The sequence below is a fragment of the Heliangelus exortis genome, chromosome 7, assembly GCF_036169615.1.
Source record: "Heliangelus exortis chromosome 7, bHelExo1.hap1, whole genome shotgun sequence".
Lineage (NCBI taxonomy): Eukaryota > Metazoa > Chordata > Aves > Apodiformes > Trochilidae > Heliangelus > Heliangelus exortis.
Genome location: NC_092428.1, coordinates 34,807,058 through 34,834,210, shown reverse-complemented (window position 1 = coordinate 34,834,210; position 27,153 = coordinate 34,807,058). Strand labels below are relative to the sequence as shown.

Below are 27,153 nucleotides of genomic sequence, written 5' to 3'. Positions count from 1 at the left end.
ATTACATTATGGAGTAGGTGCACACAGAAAATGATGGGAATCATATTAACTGAATATGGCTTCAGCAGAGAATACACTGCAGCATTGCTTTGTCCTGCCATCCACCCAATTCTGTCCTATTGCCTTTTCTAGAAAGACAGCTCTGTAAGAAATATTAATTTTCAGCAAGCTAGATGAACGTGGAAGACACTCACAAAACAGAGAAAGCACACGGACCTGACTAATGTACTGTTCTTCCAGCTCATACTGGAAAGACCCAACTACTACTCCTCAGTTTATAACCACACTCTGGTCCCTCCCCATACCCACTGCTGAAGTGTCACTTAATGTCTAGCCACTAGCACACAAACAACTCAACAATTCCAAAATCCAGACAAAAGGAATTATAGTCCCACCCAACTTTAATTTTCCTGTGCAAATGATACTATGTGTTCCTTTCATGGTGATTTGGGAAAGAAACTCTCCTATCACTCTGAAGTTACGATAGGAAGTGTTCTGCTGATCCTTTCATCGTGTAATGATTGCCACCAGGATTTCTGAGGGTGGCCAGAAGAATTGCTGTTACATTTTTCACAGCTATCTTTACAGACTGTACCCCAAAAAGAAAACCAATGTAAACTTCTCACCTGAAGTCACCCCCAATCCTCCTTTCAGTAATCACTAATTACTTTTTTTTTTTTTTAACCTCACTTGCACATTCAGGAAGAGTTTTACTAAAAAAACACTACTCTGTGGCTCAGAGAGAATCAATAGTGCTTACAAGCACACCCTTTATTTATTGGCAATTTACTCCTGAATTCCCCCATCTAGGCTATCAATAGGAAGGCAATCTCTTTATAGCACTAATGACTTGCGGTAAAGTATATACATCTGTTTAATACAAATAAGGGCAAACGATTTCCCAGTCTTGGTTAGATAAAATACAGCTCACAAGGGCTTATCTCACTTAGAAAGAGTAACTTGTAGCCTTCTCTCATTAAAAGGATACACTATTAGCGTGGAGACAAGTAGGAAAAAACAACCCTGGTGGAAGAAGGAAAGGGGGGGAGGAACTGACAGACACGTCTGACTTGGCCTAGAAGGAAAAATTCGTAATACTAAAAATTATCTAAGCCACTGGCAGAAGAAAAGCAACAGGTAGAACAAGGTTCCCAGACAAGGAAAAAAAAATTATAACCAATGATCTGGGAACTTAATCAACAGCAGTGATCTGCTGCTGGAAGCCACACTGTCAAATCAGTGCTGCTGGGGCAGGAAAAGCCCTTCATTTTGAGGACATTCAGCCAAGAAAACGCTGCCCACCTTGTTATGGTTAAGAGGTTCTCTCATGAGACACAACAGATGGAGCAGAATTAATGCTGATAACCACTAAACTGAAATCTCTGACAATGAACTTGAAGTACACTGCCAACAGAACAACCCACGGGAAAGCTTTTCATCCTCTTACAGACTTGTTTTAGGAAAGACACTGCTTTCAGACACAGGATGCTTTGTGTGGAGCTAAACGAATCTCCCTAAGCTTTGCAACCACGCTTGGTTCCATGGCAGGCAGGACTTACCCCGGCACAGCTCCTGGGCGCCCCTCGGGCCTTGGCGGGCTCCGTCAGTCACAAGCGGCTGCCGAGGGTCAGCGAGCGGGCTGAGAGACCGGCGGGGCCGGGGCCGGCTGCGCCGTGGGCAGGATTCCGGTTGAGCAGAATCGGTCCCACAACTTCCGAACCAGGCTGGCAGGAACAAAGGCCAGAGCTGGGCTTGGGGGCTGCCGGCCGGGTCAGGGGGTGGGCGGGAGGGCCCACGTGTGGGGCTCGGGCCCAACAAGGCCTGCAGAGGAGCCCACCCACCGGAGGAGCCCGCTGCAGCAGCCTGGCGGTGATGCACAGGTGTTCTCTAATTCTGTAACAGCTCACAAGGGTGGCAACAGAACATAAAATCTCTATTACAGAGTGGTTTATTCAGTTCTACAGCACAGGACAGAGACTTAATTCTGTGCAGGGGGAACTGTGTCCCTCAGCTGTAAGACAGTTTGCAGAGTTTCTTAATGCAGTATAATTAATTCCCAAGTATCACTGGCAAAGGACACAAAACTACAAACTTTCCAACTAGGAATTCCAGGCTTAAATATCACTGCAGATAACTAGCTTTTGGCACTGAGACTCTGTAATAATTTATTGTGAAGCATAAGAGTAATATAAGATTTAGGAAAAGATTCCTTACAGCCTCACAAAAATAATGTAGTTATAGAACAAACTGAAGACTACATATAAACAAGTGCCCAGTTGGCTTTATTTATAGAGCCATGTAATACAATACTCCAAATGAAGGATTTAATTAAGAGCATTGTATTAGAAAGCTGTAAAAATACAGACTACACTTGGCCCTGCAGGTAAAGAAGCAAGTGGAAACAGAAAATGAGAGTTTGAGAGGTAAAGCAATTTCCCAAATTTTAAAATCCCTTGCATGATAACTGATTTTCTACACGTTAGCCTGCAATTTCAAGCCAACAGACAACTAAAGCACTAAATGGTCCTAACAATGACCTAAATGGTCAGCTCTGCCAAAGTGGCTGGGCATGCACCATCACAGAATTATCCTCTACAGTTTCTAGCCCATGGGAAAAAAATAATCTGCAAATCTCTCTCCTAAATGTGAGAGCCTAAATTCTGCCACAGCTATAGGAAATGTTGCTTTGAATTTTTTTGCCCCTAAGTACAATACTACTATAGTCCCATACTCCTCTAAGGCAGTAACTTAATTTTTTTGCATTTTTAAATTTCTTTACATTTCTCTTACACTGTTCTCAAGGTCATCCAGTTTCTCTTGTGTGATACTGTAAACTGATGAAGACACTTAGCTCTGCACCATTAGCATATTCCTATTTTTTCTGCCAAGGATCATAATGAAAAATATTAAGTATAGCCTCTCCCAGAACATATATCATTCTGTGAAGATGCTCCAGCAGGAATCATCTAGTCTAAAATGACTTTGTTTTCTAGTGACTACATTATTAGCCCCAAATACCCCCCCATTCTTAAACACAGAATGTCTTTATGTACACTGTGCAGAAACAACAGGAACATAGGCAGATGGCATGATTACAGACCCTCATGGATCTTCCTGCTCCCTTATCACTAAGGCTCTAACTAATTCCACACAGCAATACCATTTTCCCTCTTACCTCCACCAAAATAATTTGGAAAACGAAGTCTGTGCAGAGAACTTCCCTGAGTGCCCCCTTCCCCAGTCACTGTTTTGACACAGATCCTTACAGCTGCACTTTGGATTAATATGTACAATGCAGTTGGGAATGCTGTCATGTACTGCACATCTCACTTTATAGTCCATCAAGTGAGGCAGAATGCACATGCATTTACAGCCAGTAAATGTAAACCAGACTGTACCTACTCATAGTTTATTTTCTTCTAGCACATACCCCTCAGCCATTTTCAGCTGCACAGAAGCAACAAGAAAAGGTACTTTGGCCATATGCACGACAGAAAGTACTGGAAGGTGAAGCAGAACATGTGTGAGGTTATCTGTACCATAGTATTTAATATTTGACAGTATACCACAATACTTCATTCTGAATATGTTGGAATGCACAAGTCTTGGTTAATTTGATGTTACTAATCTCAGTTTTGCTTCCCTGTCCTTTTCAAAAAGGCTATTCACCCCAGAGGCAAACCAAAACGCTCATTATTTTTTAAATGGTGGAATTAATCCTCTGCCCAAGCTGGAACTGCATCCAAATATGCTCATAAAACGCTACCTTTACCACCAAGAGCAGCCCTATAAACACACACTGATTCCCTGTGTTCCCGCCGCAGGCCAGGCGGAGGCACGCGCACAACCCCATCGAGCCCCGGGGCTACGAGGGGCCGGACACCGCCTCAGCGCTCCCGGAGAAAAACGAGAATCAGTCCGAGAGCAGTGGAGAGGTGCCCCCATCCTCAGTTCGAAACCGGCGGAGAGCGGCGGACCGAGCACGGCGGGCAGCGGAGCTGGGAAGCCCGGCCCGGCCTAATCCACGCACCTAGCCGCCACCTCCGCCCGGGGCCGCCAGGGGGTGCCGTCAGCCGCGGCGGGGCAGGGCCGCGCCGGACCGGGGACGGTGGTTCAGACCCGGCCAAGTAAAACAGGCACGGCCGGGGCCTGGGCCCGATTCCGGCCGACCAAATTAACCTCTGTGAAGCGGCGTCTAGAGAAATGTCCGCACTCTGGAGAGGGCTTGAGTGCTCCCGGGTTAATTCGTCCGAGGGCCCTTACCTGCAGTGCGATGAATCAGAGACGCCCCAGACCCGTTTGCTTCCACTATGAAGTCCTCTGACAAAACGGTCTCCGCGGCAGGCAGCGGGCCCTTTCAGTGCCCCTCCCAAGCCACTCTCCCCCCTCTCCCGCCGTCAGAAGGACGGAAGAAAAGCCGCTGAAGCGGCTTTATCACACTGCGGGGGCTGCGGAGAGAAACCCCACATATTGTCACCTAGAAAAATGGGGATATTAGATTGCAGGAAAATCAATGTACAGGACAAACATTAATGTGCAACAATAGTCACTGATGACAGATACAAACTACTGGCAGGCCCCAGAGCACTGTTTTAGCTCGAGTTTTAACCCAGAGGACGGGAAGGGAAGGCTACCGGAGGATCCGCGCCTGGGGACTTACCGGCCGGGCCGCCGGCACGAAGTCGCGCTGCTGGAAGCCGGCTGCTGCCGGGGCTGCGGGCAGCGGGCCTCAGAGAGCCGCGCACCGCCGGAGACACCGGGGTTACTGGGGTACCGCGCGTCGGGTCCCGGCACGCCCTTAGCTGCGGTCGGCACCGAAAGCGTTCCGCAGTTGCGGGACGCAGACACGGACGCTCTCCAGTGTCCCGGGGAAGCAAGGCGCTCTCCGCTGCCACCTCGCAGCGGGCAAGCGGTGGGGCGGCCTGCCCGGGCACAACTCCCTCCGCTGCGGACCCGGGTCCACGGCGCCCCCGGCCCACCTCCGCCGCCCAGCCGCCCTCCCAGGGCTGCAAATGAGCCCGCCTGGGCGGCCGGGAGTGCAGCGGAGGCCGTGCTCTTACCCTGCTCCATCGTCCCTGCACGGCAGCGGAGTCCCGGCGGGGGCTGCTCCTTCGCGAGCGGCCGCTCGGAGGCGGTGCGCAGTGTCCGGATGAGGGCCATAGCGGCCAGGGCTGGAGTTCGTGTTCAGAGGGGGAAAACCCGCGGGGTGCCTGGGGGGAGAGCCGCACGAAGCAGGAGCTCTACAGCTGTGCGACCTGGAGGAGGCACCGGCAGACAGGGATCGAGACGACCCCGGGAAGGGGCGGTGCGGGTGGGTCTGCGGGCTCCCGGGTTAGCCGGGTCGCCCTCAGCAGCTCCGCGCGAGTGCGGAGGAGCAGAGCGCGGGAGGCATCCCCAGCTTCCTAGTGCAGAAAGGAGAGTGGACGGAGCTGATGGGGCTTAGTCAAGGGAGCTGGATAAACCCGTTACTGCCGCCTTTGTTGCTGTCGCCTACAACTGACTGGGGGGAAAGCAATGAAGTCGCTTATCAAAACCTTCTTTAGAGCAGCACCGGTTTTAATCTCGCGTTTATACATTAGACTGTTTGCAAGAATGCATGACATGGCACAGGCTCTTACAGCGACTGAAAATAAAGATTATTGACCAACCCCGAATAATCGATTCTTAAACTTACTTTCACATCGGGGCTTTTGTTTCAGGTTAAACGAAACCGCGTTCACCTGTGAACAGTTCTGCCGATGGACAAAAGCACACCCAAAATCCACGCATTTAACAATTGTTCGATACAATGAAGTCGATTCGTGTTTACTCTATGAATATTTCGAAAAGTTTTGATTCCCCACTTGTGGATAATATTTTCCTTGGTTAGCAACAAAAAACGGTAGAAGGCTGCTGCAAGGCAAAGAACGCGATTTAACCCCCTTTTCCGGGATTATTTTGTCTAAGACTCTCAAATCTGTTTTCTTCTTCTCTTGACATTAAGCATGTTTCGATTGAGAATACTACTTGTGGAAATTTTACTTGTGCGAACGAAGTTCGTTGCGCGATGAAGTAAAAGCCATTTTTTCGTTTAAAGATAGGGGCTTGGTTACCCGCGTCCGCCGTATCCGGAGGGAGGCATCCCTCCGGGGCCGGAGCGTTTCAAACCGGCAACACGTAACGCGGCCGTTCCGTGGGCACGCCGGCAACTTTAAAGACGCACCCTAACGCAGGAGGAAGAGCTGGCGCGCAGCTCCAGGCGGAATCGGTTACCCGACACATCGACCAGTCCGGGAAGAACGCCGTCCTCCCGCCCCGAGGCGGTGTCCGGCGACCCCACGGGTGGGCAGTACTCCCAGAGGTCCGCAAAGCTCAGTGGTGGGTCCCGCGGCCCAGTGAGGGCCGGGCCGGGCCAGTGCTGCGGGAGACGGGCGGGGGTGACCCGGGCAGCTGACCCCGACGGGCGCCGCACGGGTGGGTTTCGGTCGCCTCCGCGCGGCCACGTGCGCCTCCGCGCGCTCCCACGGCCGTGACGTGTCGGGGTGGTGGCCCTCACTGCCCGGCGATTGGGCAGCGGCGGCGGCGCGGGGAGGCGGCCACCCAATGGGCGCGGGGCTGGCAGGTGCCCGCGCGGTTATCTGCGCCCCGGGGCGCGGCGCGGAGCGTCCCGCGGCCGCCGCCGGGACACGCGGCCGAGCCGAGGCGGGGACCCAGACTATTCTCGCACTCATCCCCGCAGATCCACCCCCTCCCGCCGGATCCCGGGGACCGAGGGGGCTGTTCTTCCCAGGACTCCAGCTCTGCCGGTTCTGTCGTGGTGCCCCGACTGCGCTTTTTCTGTGCTCCAGCCTGGAAATTCGTGGTGCGCGCCGCCGAGTTCTGGGGGGGGGGCGGAGAAGCGCTGGGGTTTTCTGCGTCCAGAAAACTTTGGTACTTACTGTTGTTCTGAAGGCACAGCCTGAGCAGATACCATCCCGCCTGGCGCGGGGTCACCGCGAAGCAGCTGCTAACGTAGAGGGAGGAGGACCCGCGCTCCTTGATGACCGCAAATGTTAGCGGTGGGGCAGATGGATGCTAATCGCCAGAGCGCGTTCGTCCTCAGCAGTACGCCGCTGGCCGCGCTGCACAACATGGCCGAGATGAAGACCTCTCTCTTCCCCTACACCCTGCAGAACCCCTCCGGCTTCAAGGCACCAGCTCTGGGCGGACTGAACACGCAGCTCCCCTTGGGGACGCCGCACGGAATAAGCGACATCCTGGGTCGGCCCGTGGGCTCCGCCAGCAACCTGCTGGGCGGGCTGCCCCGCATCAACGGGCTGGCGGCCTCGGCCGGGATGTACTTCAATCCTGCCGCCGTCTCCCGCTACCCGAAACCGCTGGCGGAGCTTCCGGGCCGGCCGCCCATTTTCTGGCCGGGAGTGGTGCAGGGCTCTCCCTGGAGGGACCCCCGGCTCGCCTGTCCCGGTAAGTGGAGCCGGTTCCTAGCCGGGAACGCGGTGGACGGGGCGGACGGCCCGCCGGAGGCGGTGTCGGTCCCCTCGGCCCTCGAATGTCCCCGGACCGGATCCTGCTCTAGAGCCGCCGGCGTCCCGGCGGACACCGGGCCGCAGCCTGCTTAGCGCCGGGCCCCAGCTGGCACCGGTGCCGACCCCGTCTCTGACGAACCTGTTTTTCCTCCGCTTTCAGCTCAAACGGGGATGGTTTTAGACAAGGACGGCAAGAAGAAACACTCGCGACCGACTTTCTCTGGGCAGCAGATATTTGCTTTGGAGAAAACCTTCGAGCAGACGAAATACTTGGCAGGACCGGAGAGAGCCCGCCTTGCCTATTCCCTAGGGATGACCGAGAGCCAAGTGAAGGTAGGTTTCTGTGGGGTTCTACCGCCAGGGCAGTGCTGTCACGTTTTACTTTTGCAGTAATTATCAGCGACCATGAAAACTGCAACCTAGCAGGGCTTTTTTTTTTTTTTTTTATGGTCAATTATAATTTAACCTGCATTTAGTTATTGGATAGATTCTAGGCAAATTTTTGCACAGCTTATTTTAGTTTTACAGTTATTTGTGCTGCAAACGATTTAAGAAAAAGAGGTCTAATATACATTCGGAAAACAAAAAACAAAACAAACGTACCACAAACCAAACTCCAAAAAAGTGCTCTGCAGGTAAATGTTTTCAATGCATACCGTGTCAAATAACTGGCATAAATTTAGCTTGCATTTGCACGTATAACTTTTATCATGGACTTCAGGTGCACTGAAGCATTGCGGTGCACTGGGAGCCCAAAATTCTGATTTTTCTGCCCACTGTATTCTGTTTTCAACAGATGATTGTTCCATGAAACCGCCGGTTTTACTGTTGCACAGCTCCGGCTGGTGACACCCCCGGAGGAACCGGGCGGGTGACCCAAACGTGTCCCCACACCCCCCCTTCCCTAGTGCTGCCAGGTGCCCCGCGGCCCTTCTGCCCCCCCCCTGCTCTGGCACTGCCCCAGGACCCCTGCACTGCTGGTGGGAGGGAGGGGAAGGGAAAGGGCGACCGGTCCAGTCCCGCCGTCGGGTGGACAGCGAGCTGAGCTGTACCCGGTGCCGGTGTCCAGGTCTGGTTCCAGAACAGGAGGACCAAATGGCGGAAGCGGCATGCAGCGGAGATGGCCTCAGCCAAGAAGAAGCACGACTCGGAGACGGAGAAGCTGAAGGAGAGCTCGGAGAATGAGGATGACGATGAATACAACAAGCCCCTGGACCCCAACTCAGACGATGAAAAAATCACGAGGCTATTGAAAAAGCACAAGTCCACGAACCTGTCCCTTGTCAGCCCCTGCAGCACCAGCTCGGACACCTTGTGAGGGTGCGGGCATCTACTGCAGCTGCAGGCAGCCAGGCGAGCCGCTGTGGTGGGCACCGTGAGAGACAAATTGTAACTGGATGTTTAAAGTGGTGTGTTGTACAGCCTAAGATGTATGTTAAATGTATATATTTTTTACAGAATAAGTTATGAAATTATTTTCCTTCTCATCGATGTAAATTTCAGAGGAATTTTTCCAACTTTTAAGGTTTTGTTTTGTGCCCCTTTAAGGTTTTGCCTTCCTGCCAATTTCCTGCTCCTAACAATCGTTTTTGTTAACGTTTTGTATGGGTCGCCAATACCAAACCCAGCCACTTTGTATATAGTAAATTTCAGATTTTTGTGATGTATATTTCTAGTGTAAAAAGGGCGGTTTTCTTTCACTCCTTCTAATCAGTGTTTCGGCGTTTTGATTTCTTCTGCCTCTGGATTTTATGATTAATAATACAAAAAGAGAAAACAACACAAAAAAGTACAAGAGAAAAAAGGTCATTTGATTTTACCTTGGGAGCAAATGTCTCTGGAAAGAGTTTGTATAAATCAATAAATTATTTAACAAGCTTCTCTTTCAGTGAGTTTCTTCCCGCGTTACATGGTTTTGGTCCCGTTTGTGGAGCCGCGGGGGGCGGCCGGGGGAATGCTGCTGGGGGGGGGGGAGGCTTCGCCCCAGCTTCGGGGGCTTTAGGCAGGGAGGCGCAGGCCAGGGGGGTTTTCCCTACCTGTTGCAGGTTGATCTCTGCCTTTCGCTTCGCTGGTTCAGGGGCCGAAATTTTTGGGGACGCCGGCCTGCCGCCTGTCCTCGCCCCGGCAGCGGCCCAGCTGGTGGAGCCGGGCGAGTCCTAGGTGCGGGTGGAAGATTGCTACCCCCGAGGAAAGCGCCCTGAGTGAGGCTTGCTGCCCCACGGGAACTTGAGAGCTGGGACATCTCCTCCCCTCCGTCCCCCCCGGAAAACGAAAGAGACGGGGCTGAACGTGCAGCCTTCGACCTGCCGTGTGCGGGGGCCAAGTCCGTGGCGGGCACAAACAGGAGGGAGGAAGGGCTGGGACAAGTCCCATGCGCTAACCTGGACACCGGCAGCCGCAAAAAACCCGCAATCTTCTGAGCTTAACGGTAGATTCTACAAGCACAGTCTGTTTCCTCACCTTCCCGCCGAGCTCCTGGGAACACGAGCCTCAGTCCGCAGGCACTGCAGCAGCCTCCCTGCAGCAGCGGGCCCAAAACGAGACACAGATAATTTAGCAGCCGACGAAGTGCCCCCGAACCGGCCAAGGCTCTGCTTTTACCATTTCAGGCATAAAGAGGCCGGTTATGTGCAAGCCACCTTCGTTGACAAGCCGTTTTTTTGGTTTTTTTTTTAATTAAATGAGACAATTTCTTTCAGCGTCTCAGTTACTACTTTGCAACCTGAGTAAACGCAACGACCTTGCTACGGCCCGGCCCCGCTCCATTCCCGCCCTGCGGGACGTGGCGGCCCGGGCGCTCCGGGCAGTGGCTAGGCCGAAGCCCTGCAGCGTTGGGTCGGTCCGGTGATCCCGGCCGGTGGCACCAGGGACGGCCGCCCGGCCCTTCCTGGCAGAGCCAAGCCCCGGGGAGCAGGAGCGAGGCCCGCAACTGCTGCCGTGGCGGCTCTGCTGGGGTTCTTTATTCGCGGCGCAGCTGCCCCGAGCGGCGTCGGGGCGGTTCCCACTGCGGGAAGGGTCCGCGGGGCCTGCTCCGGTTCGTGGTCTGGCCTGTTCGGTGGTCGCGGGGCCTCCCCGCCGCGCAGCCGCCCCGCGGTGTCCCAACCCGGGAGCCTGGTGCCGCTACTCCGGGCCTGCGCTCGCTCTGGTTCGTTTCGCTCACATATTTCTGTCAGGGATGCGGTTTTTTTCCCCAAGAGGTCCTGCAACTTGTTACTCACTAAGAGCTGCGGGTTGGAAGAAGACGGAGTAAATTAAGTTTAGGAATTAATCTTCACCTCTGCTTTGAACACACTGAGATAGGAAGCTTGAGCCGTGGCGAACACCAGAGCTAGTTTCCTGGCTCCTGAGGGAAAATGGGATTAAAAAAACCCACCCGCACTTGAAAGCCGGATTGATCACACCTGCTCCTCGCCCCCAGGAGCTCGAGATGCACAGTCAGTGATGAACCCCTCGTACCTCAGGAACGCCTCCGGCTGCCGGTGGCCCGGGTCCGGGTCGAGGCCGCGGCTGCCCGGAGGCTTCAGCGGGGGAATCGGGCAGTGGCCCTACCTGGGAACGTCCCCGCTGCTCAGCTCACCCCACACCTCCCGGGTAAGCCCTTCGGATTTGGGCTAAATGCTGAAGTCGCGTTTCATGAATTTCTGAGAGTTAAATTCGAGACTCTTTCAACAAACGACCGTGCTGGGTCACCTGTGCCTGACGGCTCCAGCTGCGGTTAGTTGATGGTCTCACAGTTCACAGCTCGGGTGAGTTGATCCCTAACAGGCTGCAGCCGGGGCCGAAGAAGGCTGTATGTACTTTTTTCTAAAAGCAGAGATAATCACGAAGGAGTTTATGGTGGCATATTTACTGAATTTCTGGTGACCGGCATCTCGTGAATAGCTCATAAAGTTGTATTACTCTCAGTGCATTAGCACTGCAAAACAAGCTCCTTAAATGCCTTTTCCTCAGCTTGTTTTGTGTTTTGATTAACACCCGAACTGTGTTCTGTTATACAGGTTTTCATAAGAAAGATGACTGTTAATTGGCAAGAGATTAAAAGATAACTCATTAATAAGAAATGTTACAATAATTTCCCTGTAATTCCCAATGCCCGAGTTAAAGGGACAGACACAGCCACGTTCATCATGATCAGTTTTATTGCTTGAGAACCAGAGAACTCATTTCTAAAGGCCTTCGAAGTTATGAGTTGAGTTTGCTTAAATAGAATTACTGTGTGGTTATAATGCTGCATGGCACGATAACAATACAGAGCTGCAGACACCCTTTGGGCAACAGTACTTAATATCAACCCAGATTGTACTGTTGAGAAAGCATTCTGCAAGCGCACATTGAATAATTTTCAGTGGTAGTGATTTATACCAAAATCAAGCATCAATCTAATGCCATCACGCAGTCCATGAACTCTGTAGTGTTCTAAATTAAATCAATAAAACATACATTTGTGTTTCATCAACAGACTCCCTAATCACCTTTTAATGTTGTATTTAGTGGTAGGAGAAAAATGTTCGTAACAAGATTATATTGTAGGCTGCACTGAGCTACTAACCAGGAAAATTTACAGTAGGCTTGTTTTTTTTTTTTTTTAAACACTGTATAAATACAGTCTGTGTCCAATACAGTTGCTACCTGAAGCAAATTATTATTTTCTTCTCCTGTGTTATTGTTTCAATATAGACTACTTGGCACCATAAAACAGTAACAAAAGATGGACAAAAACAGTTTACAAAATTCTGGAAAGTTACACCCAAACCTAGCTAAGAACTTCACATTCAATCCTTAATATTACATAGAAAGAAGGGATTATAGGAGTAACAAAGTGAAACTGCTAATATATGTGCTATATAGTATGCTATATATCTGTATCCAGGATGGCACTGCTATATATTATTCATTATATAAATGTTGATTGTTGGTGTACACTTAACTAAGCCTGCTAAGACTCCAACACTAACTGCTGATATGGCACTCTCAAGCATTCATATTGGACAGTATATTTAGCATAAGTTTTGGTCAGGTTTATAAATTATGTATCTGTGTATATATACACATACATACATATATATACACACACATATACGTATGTATAGAAAGCAGCTGCTGTGTGATTCAAAAACCATGTAACATGGCAGTATAGTAAATAACATGAGAAAAAAATATAAAAATGAAAAACTAAATCTAAAACACAAACCACAACAAGCCTTGGTCAACAAAGAAAATACCATTTAAAACCATCAATATCTGTATCTATACAATCCAATGTACAAAACCCCAAAGTGGTAAAGATATATAATGTTATGCATGACACTTTTAGAAGTTTATAATATGCTGAAGTAGCTTTTCCACATTGACAAACACTTATTAAAAGTTGAAAGTTGTGAAATCTAAAATACATAACATCTCTGCTGTCTATTTTGAGTTTTGGCAACAGAATAGTGACATATATATAAAAAATAATTCCACATTTCTACTTGATGTCACATGAACATACAAGACAGTGAGGTATGTGAGGCTTTTCTCAAACAGAGTCCAGATGCTGAAGCATAGTGTATGATCAGCAGTCTAAGAATGTGGCACTCAGGACTTGATTTATCAAGACAGTTGTTAGGATTATGTATTTCAGTATACAGTATGTGTGTTCCTTCCCCTCCTTGCTACAGTGTGGTTTCACGGAAAAATCTTCTCATTCCGTAGGCATCTTTTTCCTGTTGCAGAATTGGCATTTTTTTAAAAAGAAAAATAAACACAGGGGAAATGATGTAGAAAATATAAACGTGAAGGGGAAAAAATGATATTTACCACCACATCACTGCACGACACAACACTTGTGCACATTTGCAATAGGTTTACCTGCCCCAGCAGCTATTCGAAAGGACAGGAACACAGGCTGCAGCAAGTTAGGGAAAAATAGAAGTTACATATTTGAAATACAAACTTTTGTTTGTTTGTTTGTTACAGTCAGTAGTAAACACAACAAAAATGCCTTTGTGACTGGAAACAAAATTATGCATTTTTTTTTTATTAATATAACTACAAAATGCACAAAAGAACTAAATTGTCCCCTTACAGATCTTTGGCCCCACTGAAATCTAAGGCAAGATTTGTTACTGATTCTGTGGGAAGAGGAAGTCCTTTTTATCACAGAATTAGCTCCACTCAAAGTGCCATGCTAAAAAACTGATTTTAAGTCCACTGGTGACATAGGAAACAAAGTCTGCTGTTTCTGAACTCTGTCCTTCAGCCTCTGACATACTGAACTTTTCATTCTACTGGAGAAGTTAAGTCAACTTCTGTATTTTAACATTTGACTTGCATGACTCTGGACCAAATATCGTAAGTGCCACCTTCTTTAGAAAAAAAATACTCAGTTTCACCAGAACTCTGACCATGGAAGTATACGTCTAAATCTGTGATTTTGGATTTCTGTGTGTACATGTGAACACATCATCAAATGGCCATTAAAGAGCCTTAGTGCTGTCTCTGGGACTGATCATTACCATTGCCATACAATTCACAAGTTTTTGCAAGTTTCTAGTTGAGGTTTTACATAGCTTTTATATATGCTTTCAGAGGTTACCTCCTACTACTTGATCAGTCGTTTTCAAAGAGAGCAAATACTCAGTTTTGCTGTATTTCTAACTTCGCTTTCCATCTGGTATCTTCAGTACAGAAGTTTGAAAAATTCACATCTTTTTCTTCTCTTTCACAACTGGTATATATGTAATTCTCATATGTTGCTTAAATAGTGGAACTGCCAATATGTAATTTTACTTATAAGCAGCTAGGCACCAAATTAATTTAATCTATGTTTTAGAAGCAATTTTGATGACCCAGTGAGACTACTTTTGTTTTACAAGACCTGTTTAAGTGCACTGACAGTTGTTCTTCATCTTGTATCATTCTAACGCACATCATCCTCTTCTTTATTTGATTTCACACAAGTAGCTACTCTAATATACTGGCTGATTTCAGCTGAATTCAACTTTTAAACATTTTAAATTACAAACAGGACAGAGATATAGTTCACTCAAGGTAAAATTACCAGAAACCAGTGCATACATTTTTCCTTCCTAATAACAAATACTTTAGAAGATTCAATATTAAAATGTTTAATTTAATTACCTTGTGATCCCCCATGCAGACATTTGGCCCAATGTGGTCATATATTACTATCTTCTCATCATTTTCTGACTAATTAAAAAAAAACAGCACAAAAAACCAACAGTCAGTTCAAGTATTCTCCAGATTACAGAAACAGAAAGAAATACGGAAGTAATTTGTGCAAATAATTCAAACCAGTTTCTGAATGAAGTGATATTAGCACATCTTTGCTTGGCTTCTCCAGACAAAGACTCATGTAGGATGAGTTCTTATGTCCAGTACTGCCTGTAGTAATTTGTGTAATTTTACATGTAAAAAACCTCACAAAATAACTGCATCTACTCCCTGCTTCTGGGACCTTGAGATGTTTCAGTGAGCAACACCTGGATAGATGAAATAAATGACTCATTTAGAACTGCATCCCATCCTTTTGCCAACAAAGTGCAACTAGCAGATTTGGCTAATCCTTTTTTTAAGAACACAAAATTTTTATTGAATTAGGTGCACTGTGTGCTGTTTTTTGAATTACATACAATGTTGCCTTGTAAGAGCATTTCACTTCATCATATAGGTAATTGGTAATTTTAAATGTTCAGAGAGGTGAGTGAATTACTTACGGTTTATGAGTATACCCTTTAACCATTTCTATGAGATACATTTCCTCATGAAAACCTTGAAGTGATTTTAAGAAAATCAGCAAATGAAGGATGACATTCCTCCAGTTTCCATTGTGGACTGCTTTCATTTTGTTCTTTGTTGAACTTTATCCTTATACACTGACTTTTTTAGGATTTGTAGCTTTGTGAATAAGAAAATATACTCATCTTTCTGCCATTTGCAATAGCCATGATTTTGAGACTCTGTTTTGGTGCTCTAGCACCATACTCCAGAAATAAATACAAATGCATCGCCATACAAGACAATTTGTTATTATGCTAAACCATTCCCATAAGCTAATTAAATCTCCACACTCTGAAGTCTTTCACACAATCATAGATGTACCTTAAACTAGTTGGCAATTTGTTTTGTGTGAAAGTCAAGACTTTCTCATCTGTGATCAGTCAAGTTTGACTGGGCAATAACTTCATATAAACAGTAGCATTTAGGACTATAAAGTTAAAAGTGAATTATCTTTAATGCAGTAAGGAAGCTTAAGGTCAGATTTACTTTATAGCATGGTTGTCTGCCAAAAATATAAAAACATAACCTTCTGCATTGTATGCATGAGCACTTTCCAATATTTCAAGATCATAATGCCACCACCATCGGAAGTGTGGATACATTCATCAAAAGAGACTTGATAATTTACAAAGGCAGCATAAAATTGTGAATTTTCAACTGCATAATCTTTAGACAGATAAACAAATTACAGTGGTGCACAAGCAGAAACAATATACACTTGGCTGAGCATTCATTACTTCATGCTATCAGGCATCAACGCAACTCCCTAGCAGTGGGCAACCTTTGGTGTTTTAGGGCTCAGGAAGCATAAAATAACATGATGGTGAGGTAACCGACCATAGCATGATAGATGATGTTGCATGAAAGCTGTTTACAGCCCCATGTCTATACAATCTGTAATGCCTACTGTGTGGCTGCGCACACTGTACAGTGTGGCAATTTGTGCATACTATCCTTCTTTTACAGAGGACTGAAATGTAGATTCACTAGAGTTTTTGTTTGAAATAAAATACAGAATTGCTAAGACATAAAAATAAATTCTTATTTGCCTGTAAGAAAAATTAATGCAGCAAAATAATTACCTGCATAAGAATATTCCATAGCTAGTTGTAACAAAAAAAATTCTTAAAAAAATCATATATGCTAATATTTTAAGGATTTGTAAAACTGTAATCAGTTAATTAGCATTTGCTCTCACTTTCTACACAGTTCCTTATAAAGCCCCAAAGGCTGTGCAATCAATAAATTCTCAATGGCATGGCAAACACTGCTTGCTGTGTGGAAGCACAGCAACTTTTCAGGTCATTTTGCTGTTTTATCTATCAGCTCAGTATTCTTTTCCACTGATTATTGTCTTTAAGTTTTATGGGCCAGAATTGCAGTTTGGTTTTGAGCTGGATAAGCTAATTCCTTTATTGGTATAGACTCACTGAGTGAAACAACCATGCCAGTTTGGCCTCATCTACACCTGTAGTTTTGCATATGCATTTCTGGAGATGTCTCAAACAGCACGCTTGTAATTTGCAAATGAAAAGCTGCAGAGAGAAAATTATATGCATTTTAAAAATGTAATCTTTGAATAATCCAACTGACTGGGTTTCTGTCCCACAGAGACTAAGAATTGGGATAAGTGACCCCACAGTTACAAATTTCTTTAATGCTCTTTGTTTTCCTTCGTTTAATTTTCTCCCATTATATCCAAGTTATATCCCCCTAGATAACCTGAAAGAATTCCTTTCCCTCTGTACTATTCACACTCTTCAAGCCTTTGTGTACACTTCAATCTCCTCATTCATAGTTTTAAAAAAAAAATCTTCCCACATTGGCCACACTTTCATGGTTTTAATCCTTTGTTCTTTAGGAATTTCACAGGTGCCAAGTTCTATCTATAATATTTTGGGTAAAGTCTCACTTTTCCATATGATACTTCTATATATGAAGCTTAAATACCACTTATTTTGACATTACTATTTTATTATAAAGCCTGCATTTCTCTGAGTTTCAGGTTGTTTTTTTTTTAATTAAATACTGCAGTTCTTGCATTGCCTAAAATTTTAGCCAGAACTTCAGGCAGACACTTCTTACACATTAAAATGTGTAAGGAAGTACATCAAATTGAAATTTGACTAGCTATGGAAAAAAACGTTCTCAGCGTTTCAGTGAGTTATATCCTGCAAAGCAAACAATCTAATAATGAGATAAATAATCTCAATGAGAGAAAGAAACACAAGGTTGTAGACTTCAGGGAAACAAGTTTCAAGGGTTTCATTAATTTAAACAGGAAAAAAAAAGCCATGAAGCTATAGAATATAGAATTGTTTGCAAAGATTATTTTCTGCAATTCACTCCCATTAAACTGTATTAGCTATACAGGAATACAGAGACATGTGGCTTTAGGCAATTTTGGGTTTGTAAGTCTGTTATGTATGACACAGTCATACAGTCTGGTCAGCAAAATATCCTCAATACAACAGTGCTGGAAAGTCACAGCATGTTCATCCTTGCATCATGCTCATGGCCACGGCTAGCACAGTTGGAAAAATTCAGCTCAGAGTGGAAGGCATAGGTGAGATTTCCTTATATCATACACATATTTCCTGGTGTGTTCTTGATCCTTTAGAACAACTGATAACCAGTGTAACCAGGATGAGTCTCCAGCACAGAGGACAACACAGAGGCAGTGTCAGCTGGCACACATAATTGGCTGGCAGTGTTCCCAAAGAAAGCAAGAAAGCAGAGCTGGGTAAGCAGAATAAAAGTAAGAGAAAAGGAAAATTGAAAGGTTCCTGAACTATATTTAGGTAATTTATCTTGGATAAAGCATCACTGAGTTTACCTTAGCTCTATACACTAAAATCCCAAAATGAACTGTATATTGTAAAAGCATTGTACAACTAGATTTTCAAAGCTCTAATTGAATGTCTAAATTTAGACACTTAACTGGTGTGCCAAAGTTAGGAGCCCACCTGCCTTTGTCCAGGGCACAGTGGTAGGAGATTTGGCCCATTTAGGATCCGACAGAGGGAACCTAAATCTACCACACTGGTAACCTCAAGCTGTTGCTATACAAGTTTTTCTTTGAATGTCAATACTCCTCAGTGAACAACACCTCCACTTCTATTTGCACCTGTGCTGAATCCTCAGTAGGGCAGCATTGTTAGAGTTTAGTTGATTAGACCAGGGGACTGATGGAGGACTACTGTTTTCAGTTGTTACTCTTCAAAACAAGCACCCTGTGGTGTACATCCCAGTGCAGCAGTGGCAAACACAGAAGTGGCACAGGAGAGATGAAAGGCAGCCAGTGCTGGCAGCTCAGACATCAAAAGAAGCACTGGAGAAAGCTCATGCTTTGGTAATTTCAAGTGGGTTAACAGGAACAGATCCATGTTTTGGGGTGTAAAGCACTGGAGATATGACAGTTTATTATTGCCACGGTATGCCGTCTCCAGCCTGGCAAACATTTGCTACAGGCAACTGAAAATTCAAGGACGAGCAGAAGTGAATCAACCCTGCCTGCCTCTGCTTAAGACAGACAGAAGTCAGAGGCGGGTATGCGGGTCCATACTTACCTTCAGAATGAGCTCCTTGGCTGAGTGGGACATCAGTATTCTGTCGCACCAGGCTGGACATCTCGTGTTCATGTACTGCTTTCCTTGGCTGGAGTCCTCACTGTATGGGTAACTGCAAACAGATCAGTCACAACCATCAGCCATTTTCTGCAAAGCAGCCTGAAACCTCTGGCTCAAATGGCCACACTAAATAAAAACTCCATCTGGTAAACCCCCCTTTTAGACATGCCTATTTATCTTTCTTTTCTCCTCTCCCTTCCTTTCTCATGTACTCTTTCTCTTATTTCTCATCTCATAGATACAATCCTACTTTGGACACACATAGAATTTGAAAACTCTCACCTCCTACCTTGCGTTTTTGCATCTGAGAGCTGTTAAAGACTATCTACATGAAAGTATGAAAATCAGGTAAACAACAACCCAAGTAGAGAACAGGCTGCTGGCTGTAAGGCTCACTGTTTTACCAGACCATTTCAAAAAATGGCACAGCTAAGTAGCCAAAGAGAAGTTCTGGAGAAATTCAGAGTGTTTGTGACAGGTTCAATTTCTTGAATATTGGGCCTGAATGAATTGAAACTTGACCTAGATAAATGTCTTTAAACAAAACCTGAAAGGCTGCTGCACATTATCTACATCTGCATGTATGGGTGTATTTAAAATGACATTTGCATTTTGTTCTGCTTATCACTGTAATAAAGGAAATACCAAGATTTTTTTGATAGGTGTGTAAAAATAACATTTCTGGTATTGTAACAAAAGGGTTTGCATGCTTGAAGAGTAACTTATTTAGCACCCAACTTGATGTGATACTCTGAAGCTGAGACGTATAGCTTTCTACCAAATGGATTTACAAACTACACTGCCATTAAAAAGATTAGCCATGGCAAACATCCAAGAAAAGCGTACTGAACGTATTGGAACAAACCAGTGATCTCAGTACCTTTTCCACCTCATCAAACCTAACAAGACTCATTTTCAAAACATATTATGAGAATTCAATTTGCTGCTTCACTGACATACAGAAATACAGCTTATTTCTGAGTGTCTGAAATATTTTGATGATGTAATACTACTGGTAGAAGCTCTTTGTCTGCAATTTAAGGGCTGAATTTTTCTGCTAACCTCTTCCTTTGGTTACTCAAGAACCCCACATAACTGAAGCTACTCTTTATGATATAAGGTATAAGAATCAATCACATTCCACACAGTCTTTCTATGTTATAAGGTATAAGAATCAATCACATTCCACAGAGTCTTTCCTTTTGCAGCATTAACTGTATGCCTTTTTAAGTACAATGTTCTGTACCTGAAATGATCTGTCACTGCTATGGGTTAGAGAATTTCACCCAAGAGCCTATGTTCTGTGAAATGGTATTTATCAATTTGCTTTATTGATCTTAACGTTCTTAAAAGGTGAAAACTTCTGCCAGTTTTTCAAGGTCTTCAGTGCTGATCACTCAGTCAAGAAGTTACTGTCGTTTACAAATCTTTGACAAATCAGATTTCTAGCAGTTGGGACAGAGATGAAAATAAATATATCAAAAGCTATTCAGACAAAATTATCTGTAGGTAATAATTTAATACAAGAAAGTAGGGGGGGTATCTTCTTTTTTATAAAGGCAGCATCCTTTACTCCAGCCAGGAGCTTGGATGAACAAGGCTTCCTCCTCCCCACCACTGCCTCTCTGGCTTGTGCAGGTTTCACTCTCAGTGAAATGCTGACACAAACATAACAGAAAAAATGCTAACTACATACACCTCCCAAAAATTAGGAAAACAGTTTGCTCTCCCTCTACATGCTCTAGAAGGGCCACAAATACTTTGGAATAAGAAGGCTTCTTTTGCAGATAGGCTCAGAAAGTGGTCATAGCTAGTATGACTCGAAATATCTGAGGGATTTTTTTGTGTGACTTAACAGGCTTTGGGGACAGTTTAGTTTGTTATGTCATTTATCTTAAAATAAGAGCTGTATTAGAGGTTCCTAGTTAGAGTGTCACTAATTACTGCAACAATACTCCGTATATAAACGTGTCCTTAACTAGCATTTCCAATCAGGAAAAATGCTCCTAATGAATACTTTTCTTTGTTTAAGAATGGATAAAAGGCGTTACTGAGATGGGTGAAGTGTACTTTCTAGCAAGAAACAATTCACTCTGGAATTGTTAGGTGTTACTACCTTTAAAAGCTGTCTGTCACAGGCAGCTCTGCCTCCCTGCTCTTTGTCCATATAGGGAACATAGGGATGTACCCTGCTGCTGATAGCCTGTTTTGGTGTTGCTTTAGGCATTCAGCTTCCTGTGGTCACGAAGTTCCCAGCAGTGTGGTAAGAAGTGTAACAACAGACAGCCACTAGGCAGCAGTGAGGGAAAATTAAGCAAAAAACTGCATCCTATTTCCAGATTTATGTGCTGATATTTAGGCAAACTTTATTATGTTTATTATATTACTCACTTCCAGGGAGTGGAAGTACCTCCTATTCAAAGACCACTTGTTCTCATCTATTAATTGCCCCTACATTTTCATCATTGAATTGTTTCTAATACAAAATATTTGAGATAAAATTATAAATCATTTCTGAAAACTGAGCTAGTTATGGGAAGAGCTCAGACATAATTTTGATTTGGTATGTTCTGAATCACTGAACTTGCTTATGGGTCCTCATACTTACTAAACCTTCTCTCATGTTAAAGTCTTTCTACTTACATATGAGAGAGAACTTCAGAACGGGAAAAATCCCAAGCATTTTTCATTAGAAAATTAGTTGATATCTTCATATTTTGTAAGAAAATGTTGGACCAATTTGCCTTTATCTCTGACACGCTTTCAGATTGTCTAAGACGCTTTTACCACAAGCAGGGATAGCAAACATAAGCTGCTAGTTCAAGCTTTGGCTGCTTTGAAAGTTGTAAGGCCAAAGATATAAATATATTTTGATATTTTCAACTGACAATGTCCCAGCTCATCACAGTGTGAGCTGGTACATGAGTGTGATTTCAATAAAATTTCATTTGACCAATCTATGCGTAACATCCAATTTTTGTCAGCTTCCAGATTCTTGGTTTCTTCCTCCAAACTGAATTACCATTTCATATTTTCCTGCACCTGAAAGGGAGGTTTGGGCTCCCCAGTTGTCTTCCTAGCATTTACTCCATGTAATTTATCTTCATATGCTCATCTTAGGAAGCAGAGAGCTAAAGCTAAGCAATGAGACACGTTACTGTTTGAATTAAATTAGCTGCTTCATATGTACCAAAATACTAAGAAGCCTTCATGATGCTCGGCCAAGCTAACGGGCCACAATATGCATCTCACTTAAGCCAAATCAGGAGGGTAAACACAACCCTGCAAACACAGTATTTAAAGTACAATGTGTTAAACAGCTGCTCCTTGCACAGGCTACACTAACACCATGGTGATCACACTAACCACCTAAGTCAAAGGTGACAATAACCAGGGGTGACCTGGGCAATCCAGCAGCAAAGGGTGAGGAGGGTAAACAGGACTCAGCCAGCATCCAGGGCACAGCACAAAACAGGAGGTTAACACCACAGTGTTTTCATCTGAATCTTTTTTATGGATTTATGTCAGGCATATTGCTTTCTGTCAGAAGATGCGTCTTTGGAAAATATTCCTCTACAATATACTTCAGAGTTAACATTTTGGTATCACCAGTGCACCTCTGGATATTTTTCAGTTTTAAAAAAACAAACCCAGAGCCCTTTTCTTTGTTCAGGCAGCAGCAGCTTTTCACCTTCCTCCCAGAAAGCTCCCCATAGAGGAAATCTCTCCTCCCTGCTCATGGAGGCCCGATGGCCAAGCCATCACCCAGGGTAATAACTGAGATATGTACGAGGGCACCCACAGGGAGGGTACAAAAGGCAGACCTGTTCTTCTCTGGGTGGTCTCTGCAGAAGGGAAGGAACAAGTGAGCACATTTGAAAATAGCTTCGCTTTATGCAGAGCAGAATGGCTCACTCTCTAGTGAGAACTAGACCAGAAAAAAAGTATGTTTCATTGCGCAACTTACTAGAATAGAAAAAAGGGTCATGGGACAAAACACAAAGGTAGAGAATACATAGATTACAGACTAAACAGGGATCAGGGTAAGAGAGAATTCCAAAGGTGAAACACTCTTCCAAGGGTAAATGAGATTCAACCTGCCTCCTGATGGGACATGTCAGAGCCAAGACACTGCCAATGTAGAGGGTCTGCTTCAGAAAAATAGCACAGAGAGGATATCTAAGACACAAATATATGTCCAACCAGTAAATTACATGACAGCCTAATACAATAACAAACAAGAACAGGTCACTTTACAAGAATGATTAATACATGAGATTACTGTGCATGCAAACTTATCTGAAAGCAAACCTTGCAGGTGGGTGTGAATTCGTGCTAAAATCAGCTCCTATCTATGCTATACAACAGCTACAAGAATAATTATAATAATGAACGGAGAGCAGTGATAAAGGTAACAATTGCCCACCTGTATACTGACTGACCACAATGTCGTTACTTCTTTTTTCATACCTATCACCTTCTGCAATGGTTGCCGACTACCACAAACTGTTTTTACACTGGGCTTGCTGTTTGCTCACGGATGGGCTGTACACTGTTCAGCCCATGACTGACAGTTTAAAATTCTGAATTGTATTTAGTCTCCGATGGCTAAGGTTGCTATGGGCTACATTAGATTATAAAGGGTAATGAGATCAAAATATGAATATTCACTATATAAAGTAAAAGGACTCAAAATACAGGTGTACGGGAATGGGTGAGTAATGTCTGAAAGTAAGAAGGGGTCTTTATGTCCTGTGCAGGGGACAGAAGGGGACCCCTTCTGTAAGAAGGGTCTTGATGTCCTGTGTAAAGATAGCAGACTTGTATGCAGCCTGGGATTTCTCACTAAGTTGTGATTTCTCTTTCAGCCTGCCTTGGATTTTGGCAAATTTCAGTAGATGTGGCTGGTAGGAGAGTCCATAAGTGGCTGTGGATCCATACACCAAGGTGACTGGAAGGAGTCCTGAAGCTCACATTCACGAACACAGAGTCTATCGAGACCCTCTGGAAACCAACTAAAATATACATTAAAATTAGTTTACTGTGTTGCCTTAATACTATTACTCTTAAAGCTTCAAATTCAATTTATAGCTATTTGCATATTGATCAGTAGTTTGAAAACTTAAAGCGAACCACTGTTTTGAAAGGGCAGAATAAAAAAGGCAAATTGTGGATCAATGGCTAGAAGAAAACTTTGATTTAATTTATACCCAACTAAGACCAAGGTGGAAATACCGAAAATCCTCATTCGTCTGCCATTTTATCAATGACGCCAAGGCTCTGGCAACACATCATAACTTCATTAATTAGGACTTGACTTATTTTTATGCCACAAGCTCAGTGGTTTTCATGGGAATCAAAGCCCTCTTAGGAAGAGCTGGAGTCAGCAGTCCAAGACTGGACATCCCAGGTCCCCAGCCAGCAAAAGAGTAGAGCCAGCTATGTCAGTGTATCAGTAAGATCTCATTATAAAGTCCAGGGAATAAACAGTTTATGCTGATAAAAAATGAATTTATAAGTAACTTAGTCTCCTGCGACTCAAAGGGATGTGACCTTTTCCATTTATCTCAAGAGTACACTGAATCTCAAGCATGCTTTCTGAGGGAAAAGTTTACATGACATGTATGCAACTGTGCTACTGATTTATAGAACTCTGTGCAGACTGGGCAATTAGATGTATGCACAAACGATGAAGCAAATAAAAGAAAAGAGAAAACTGTCCTAAACAATCTTTCATTTTTGAGATATGTGAGAGGCAGTACGACATGTATTCATTACCATTTTAACCAAGATACTTTGTCTTTAGTCGTTGTCCAGCATCCCACCATGTAAGGCTGTAACACCATGGATCAAGAACAGAAGCAGAGTAATTCACAGACTGAATCAATGGACCATAATTAAAATACCATGTATAAACCAAATTCTGAAATACTTAAGAGTATCATTATGACTGCTTATAACTTCCTTCTAAATTAAAATGCTCACTAATTAGGCCCATAAGCCTGACTCAAAGTGACCAGAGCTTTCTCTGTCTCTCCCTCCAATGAAAAAGCCTTTGTCTGATGCATTTACAGAACAAATGGATCCACCATACACTTTCCAGCTAAGAATACCAAGAAGCTTAAAGAAGTAGTTTCTAAATATACGGGACTGATAATTTCCTCCTTTGTTAAAAATACAAAAGCTAAATATGACTGGATATACACAAATAATGCATTAAGCTCATGTTTACAAGCAATATATAAAAACAGCTAAATTGTGATAAGTTACTGGGTTTTTTTTTTTCCTAGAAGAAAAGAAAAAATGAGGAAAAAATGGAGAAAAAACTACTAGGAAGTGAAAGCAAGACATATAGGCCTCATATTTATTAATTCTTGCCTAAATTAAAAGGTTCTAGGTTAAAAAGAAAGTGTCCTACATTAAAACCATCGCTTTTTGCCAATTCAGATACCTCGTTTTGCAGCTGGTAGCATAGTGTAGTAATTTCAATGCAAAGAAAAAACAAATATTATTTCTCCCAGGAAAACCAATGTGCTTAGTTTCATGAAAAGTAGGATCTTCAGTAACCCTAAACAACTATGAGCCCATTTATGCCATACCTCCTGTAAGCAGGTTCTTCTTGCTATCAAAGATTCCATAATTTTTTTACAAGAACATAGATATCTAGACAGATATTCTGGCCAAAGTCCTGGTAACTGGATTCCCGCTCTCCAAACTCACTCAAATTTAGTTGAATTTGGAGGTATTCTTTGCCTCCTGCCCCGAAGCTAGAGTCCTAGCTCTGCCCTTCCCTGCATGGCTACCAGGAGGCTACTGTAGACTTTTGGTTCCAGCTTTTGGTCCACCTGCACTTGGTCCATAGAGGTTTCTCACTGCTATTTGCTCCAACAGTATGTAAAGGAGAGTAAGGCTCATTTATTACTTCCTCATAACTCAGGACATGGCCCTTACTAGCTGTGAGGAAAATCCTAGGTTCTATCCAGTCTAGCTGTAGTTTGCAAGAAACCTAACCATTCAAATAATAATGAAAACTCAATTGAGATTTAGATTTATTTGTGAAAATTTTTTTTTCCAGGGTTTACACCTTGGCCAGACGTTCACATAATTTCACAGAGAAACCAAAAGTACAGCACCGATACAAAGATAAAAAAAAATCTACTTACATCAAATGTCTGATTTTTGCTGAGAGAAGAATGACACCAAACCATACTGACAGAGAGGCTTAAAGAATCTGCAAACCATTCATGCAACAACATATTTTTGCCAAACCTTGTTCTGGCTGAAAGGACTATGTACAGAGAGTATTTCTGGTAAAAAATTCACATCTCTTTCCCCTCACCTCCTTTCAGCCTGACCAGGTGCACAACTAATGAAATTCACTTAGACCTACACACTGCTGGTCTTCTGTTATCACACTCAATCAATAAGAACAATTTAGAGCAGCGGTAACCTCTCCATGCATACTTCCATTGTCCCAAGGGATCAATATAATCAGTATTGCAGCTGGCTGGTAAGAAATAATGAGATTATGATAACAAAAAGGCAAGTTTTCTGAATTTTTTCTTAGTGTATGCCAAAACATTATACTTTTTTATCTGTCCATAAAGGACATGTCAACATTTAAGAATACTGTATCTTTCTTAAAAAAGTATACTAAAAGTATGTTTTTACCTATGATTTCTTGAACTCTGTACTTCAAGTCTTTTGCGGATACAGTATTTCTTTCCCTTAAAAGCAACTGTGATATTTGCCTTCTTCGTTCTTGGGAAGAGGCCATACATATTTGGAAATATGGAATTTGGAAAATACCAAATTTTCCATACATTTCTCCTGAACAGGATTGCCATTTGCAAAACTCTTGGTTTGTACAATAGCAGTACTTGTCTACTCATGGCTAAAATTCACCTAAGGGACATAGCTGATAAAAATAATGAATCTGTATTAAAAAAACCAAATTATTCTAATAGTCTCAGAAATTAAACAATATGCTTACTGAAACTGCAGATTCTTAAGTTCCTGCCCTACTCCTCCTGGATGTCCCCTGAACAACAGCATCAGGCTCTGCACACCCCTCTGCATCTGTTCCTCCTGCCTGCCACTGCTGGGCAGTTTCCATGCCCTTGAGGCGAACACTGACTTAATGATTGCAATAACGTATTTTAGCAGCTTATCTGGGTCCAGTTCTTAAAAGTAGCTACACATTTCTTAGCACACAACCACATCAAGTCTATTTTGAG

General features: G+C 44.0%; 3 protein-coding genes across 8 annotated transcripts in view; 1 reads left to right on the top strand and 2 right to left on the bottom strand.

The window, feature by feature from the left end:
* LOC139798718 (opsin-VA-like) overlaps positions 1-6,460 on the bottom strand; it is a 29,396-nt gene extending 22,936 nt beyond the window's left edge. For 2 of the 4 annotated variants that reach the window (XR_011726928.1, XM_071749783.1), the window contains exon 1: positions 5,061-6,460. Coding sequence is in view for 2 of the 4 variants with exons in the window: in XM_071749783.1 (XP_071605884.1) it covers positions 5,061-5,160 (100 nt within the window). In the remaining 2 variants the exon portion in view is untranslated. The remainder of the gene's footprint in view (positions 1-5,060) is intronic. The other 2 variants (XR_011726927.1, XM_071749782.1) reach the window with 1 other exon arrangement.
* Positions 6,461-6,707: 247 nt separating this feature from the next.
* NKX6-2 (NK6 homeobox 2) lies at positions 6,708-9,383 on the top strand. Its single transcript, XM_071749784.1, has 3 exons — positions 6,708-7,443; positions 7,666-7,838; positions 8,575-9,383. Exons 1-3 carry the CDS (start codon positions 7,029-7,031, stop codon positions 8,821-8,823), a joined length of 837 nt encoding a protein of 278 aa, XP_071605885.1. The 5' UTR covers positions 6,708-7,028; the 3' UTR covers positions 8,824-9,383.
* A 2,243-nt stretch (positions 9,384-11,626) lies between these two features.
* INPP5A (inositol polyphosphate-5-phosphatase A) overlaps positions 11,627-27,153 on the bottom strand; it is a 157,875-nt gene continuing 142,348 nt past the window's right edge. For 2 of the 3 annotated variants that reach the window (XM_071749726.1, XM_071749724.1), the window contains exons 13-16: positions 18,857-18,968; positions 14,628-14,696; positions 13,305-13,392; positions 12,712-13,210 (exon numbers count right to left, since the gene is read on the bottom strand). In XM_071749726.1, the coding sequence (XP_071605827.1) occupies positions 13,312-13,392; positions 14,628-14,696; positions 18,857-18,968 (262 nt within the window). In that variant the 3' untranslated portion in view covers positions 12,712-13,210; positions 13,305-13,311. Of the gene's footprint in view, positions 13,211-13,304; positions 13,393-14,627; positions 14,697-18,856; positions 18,969-27,153 lie in introns of all 3 variants that reach the window. The other variant, XM_071749725.1, reaches the window with a different exon arrangement.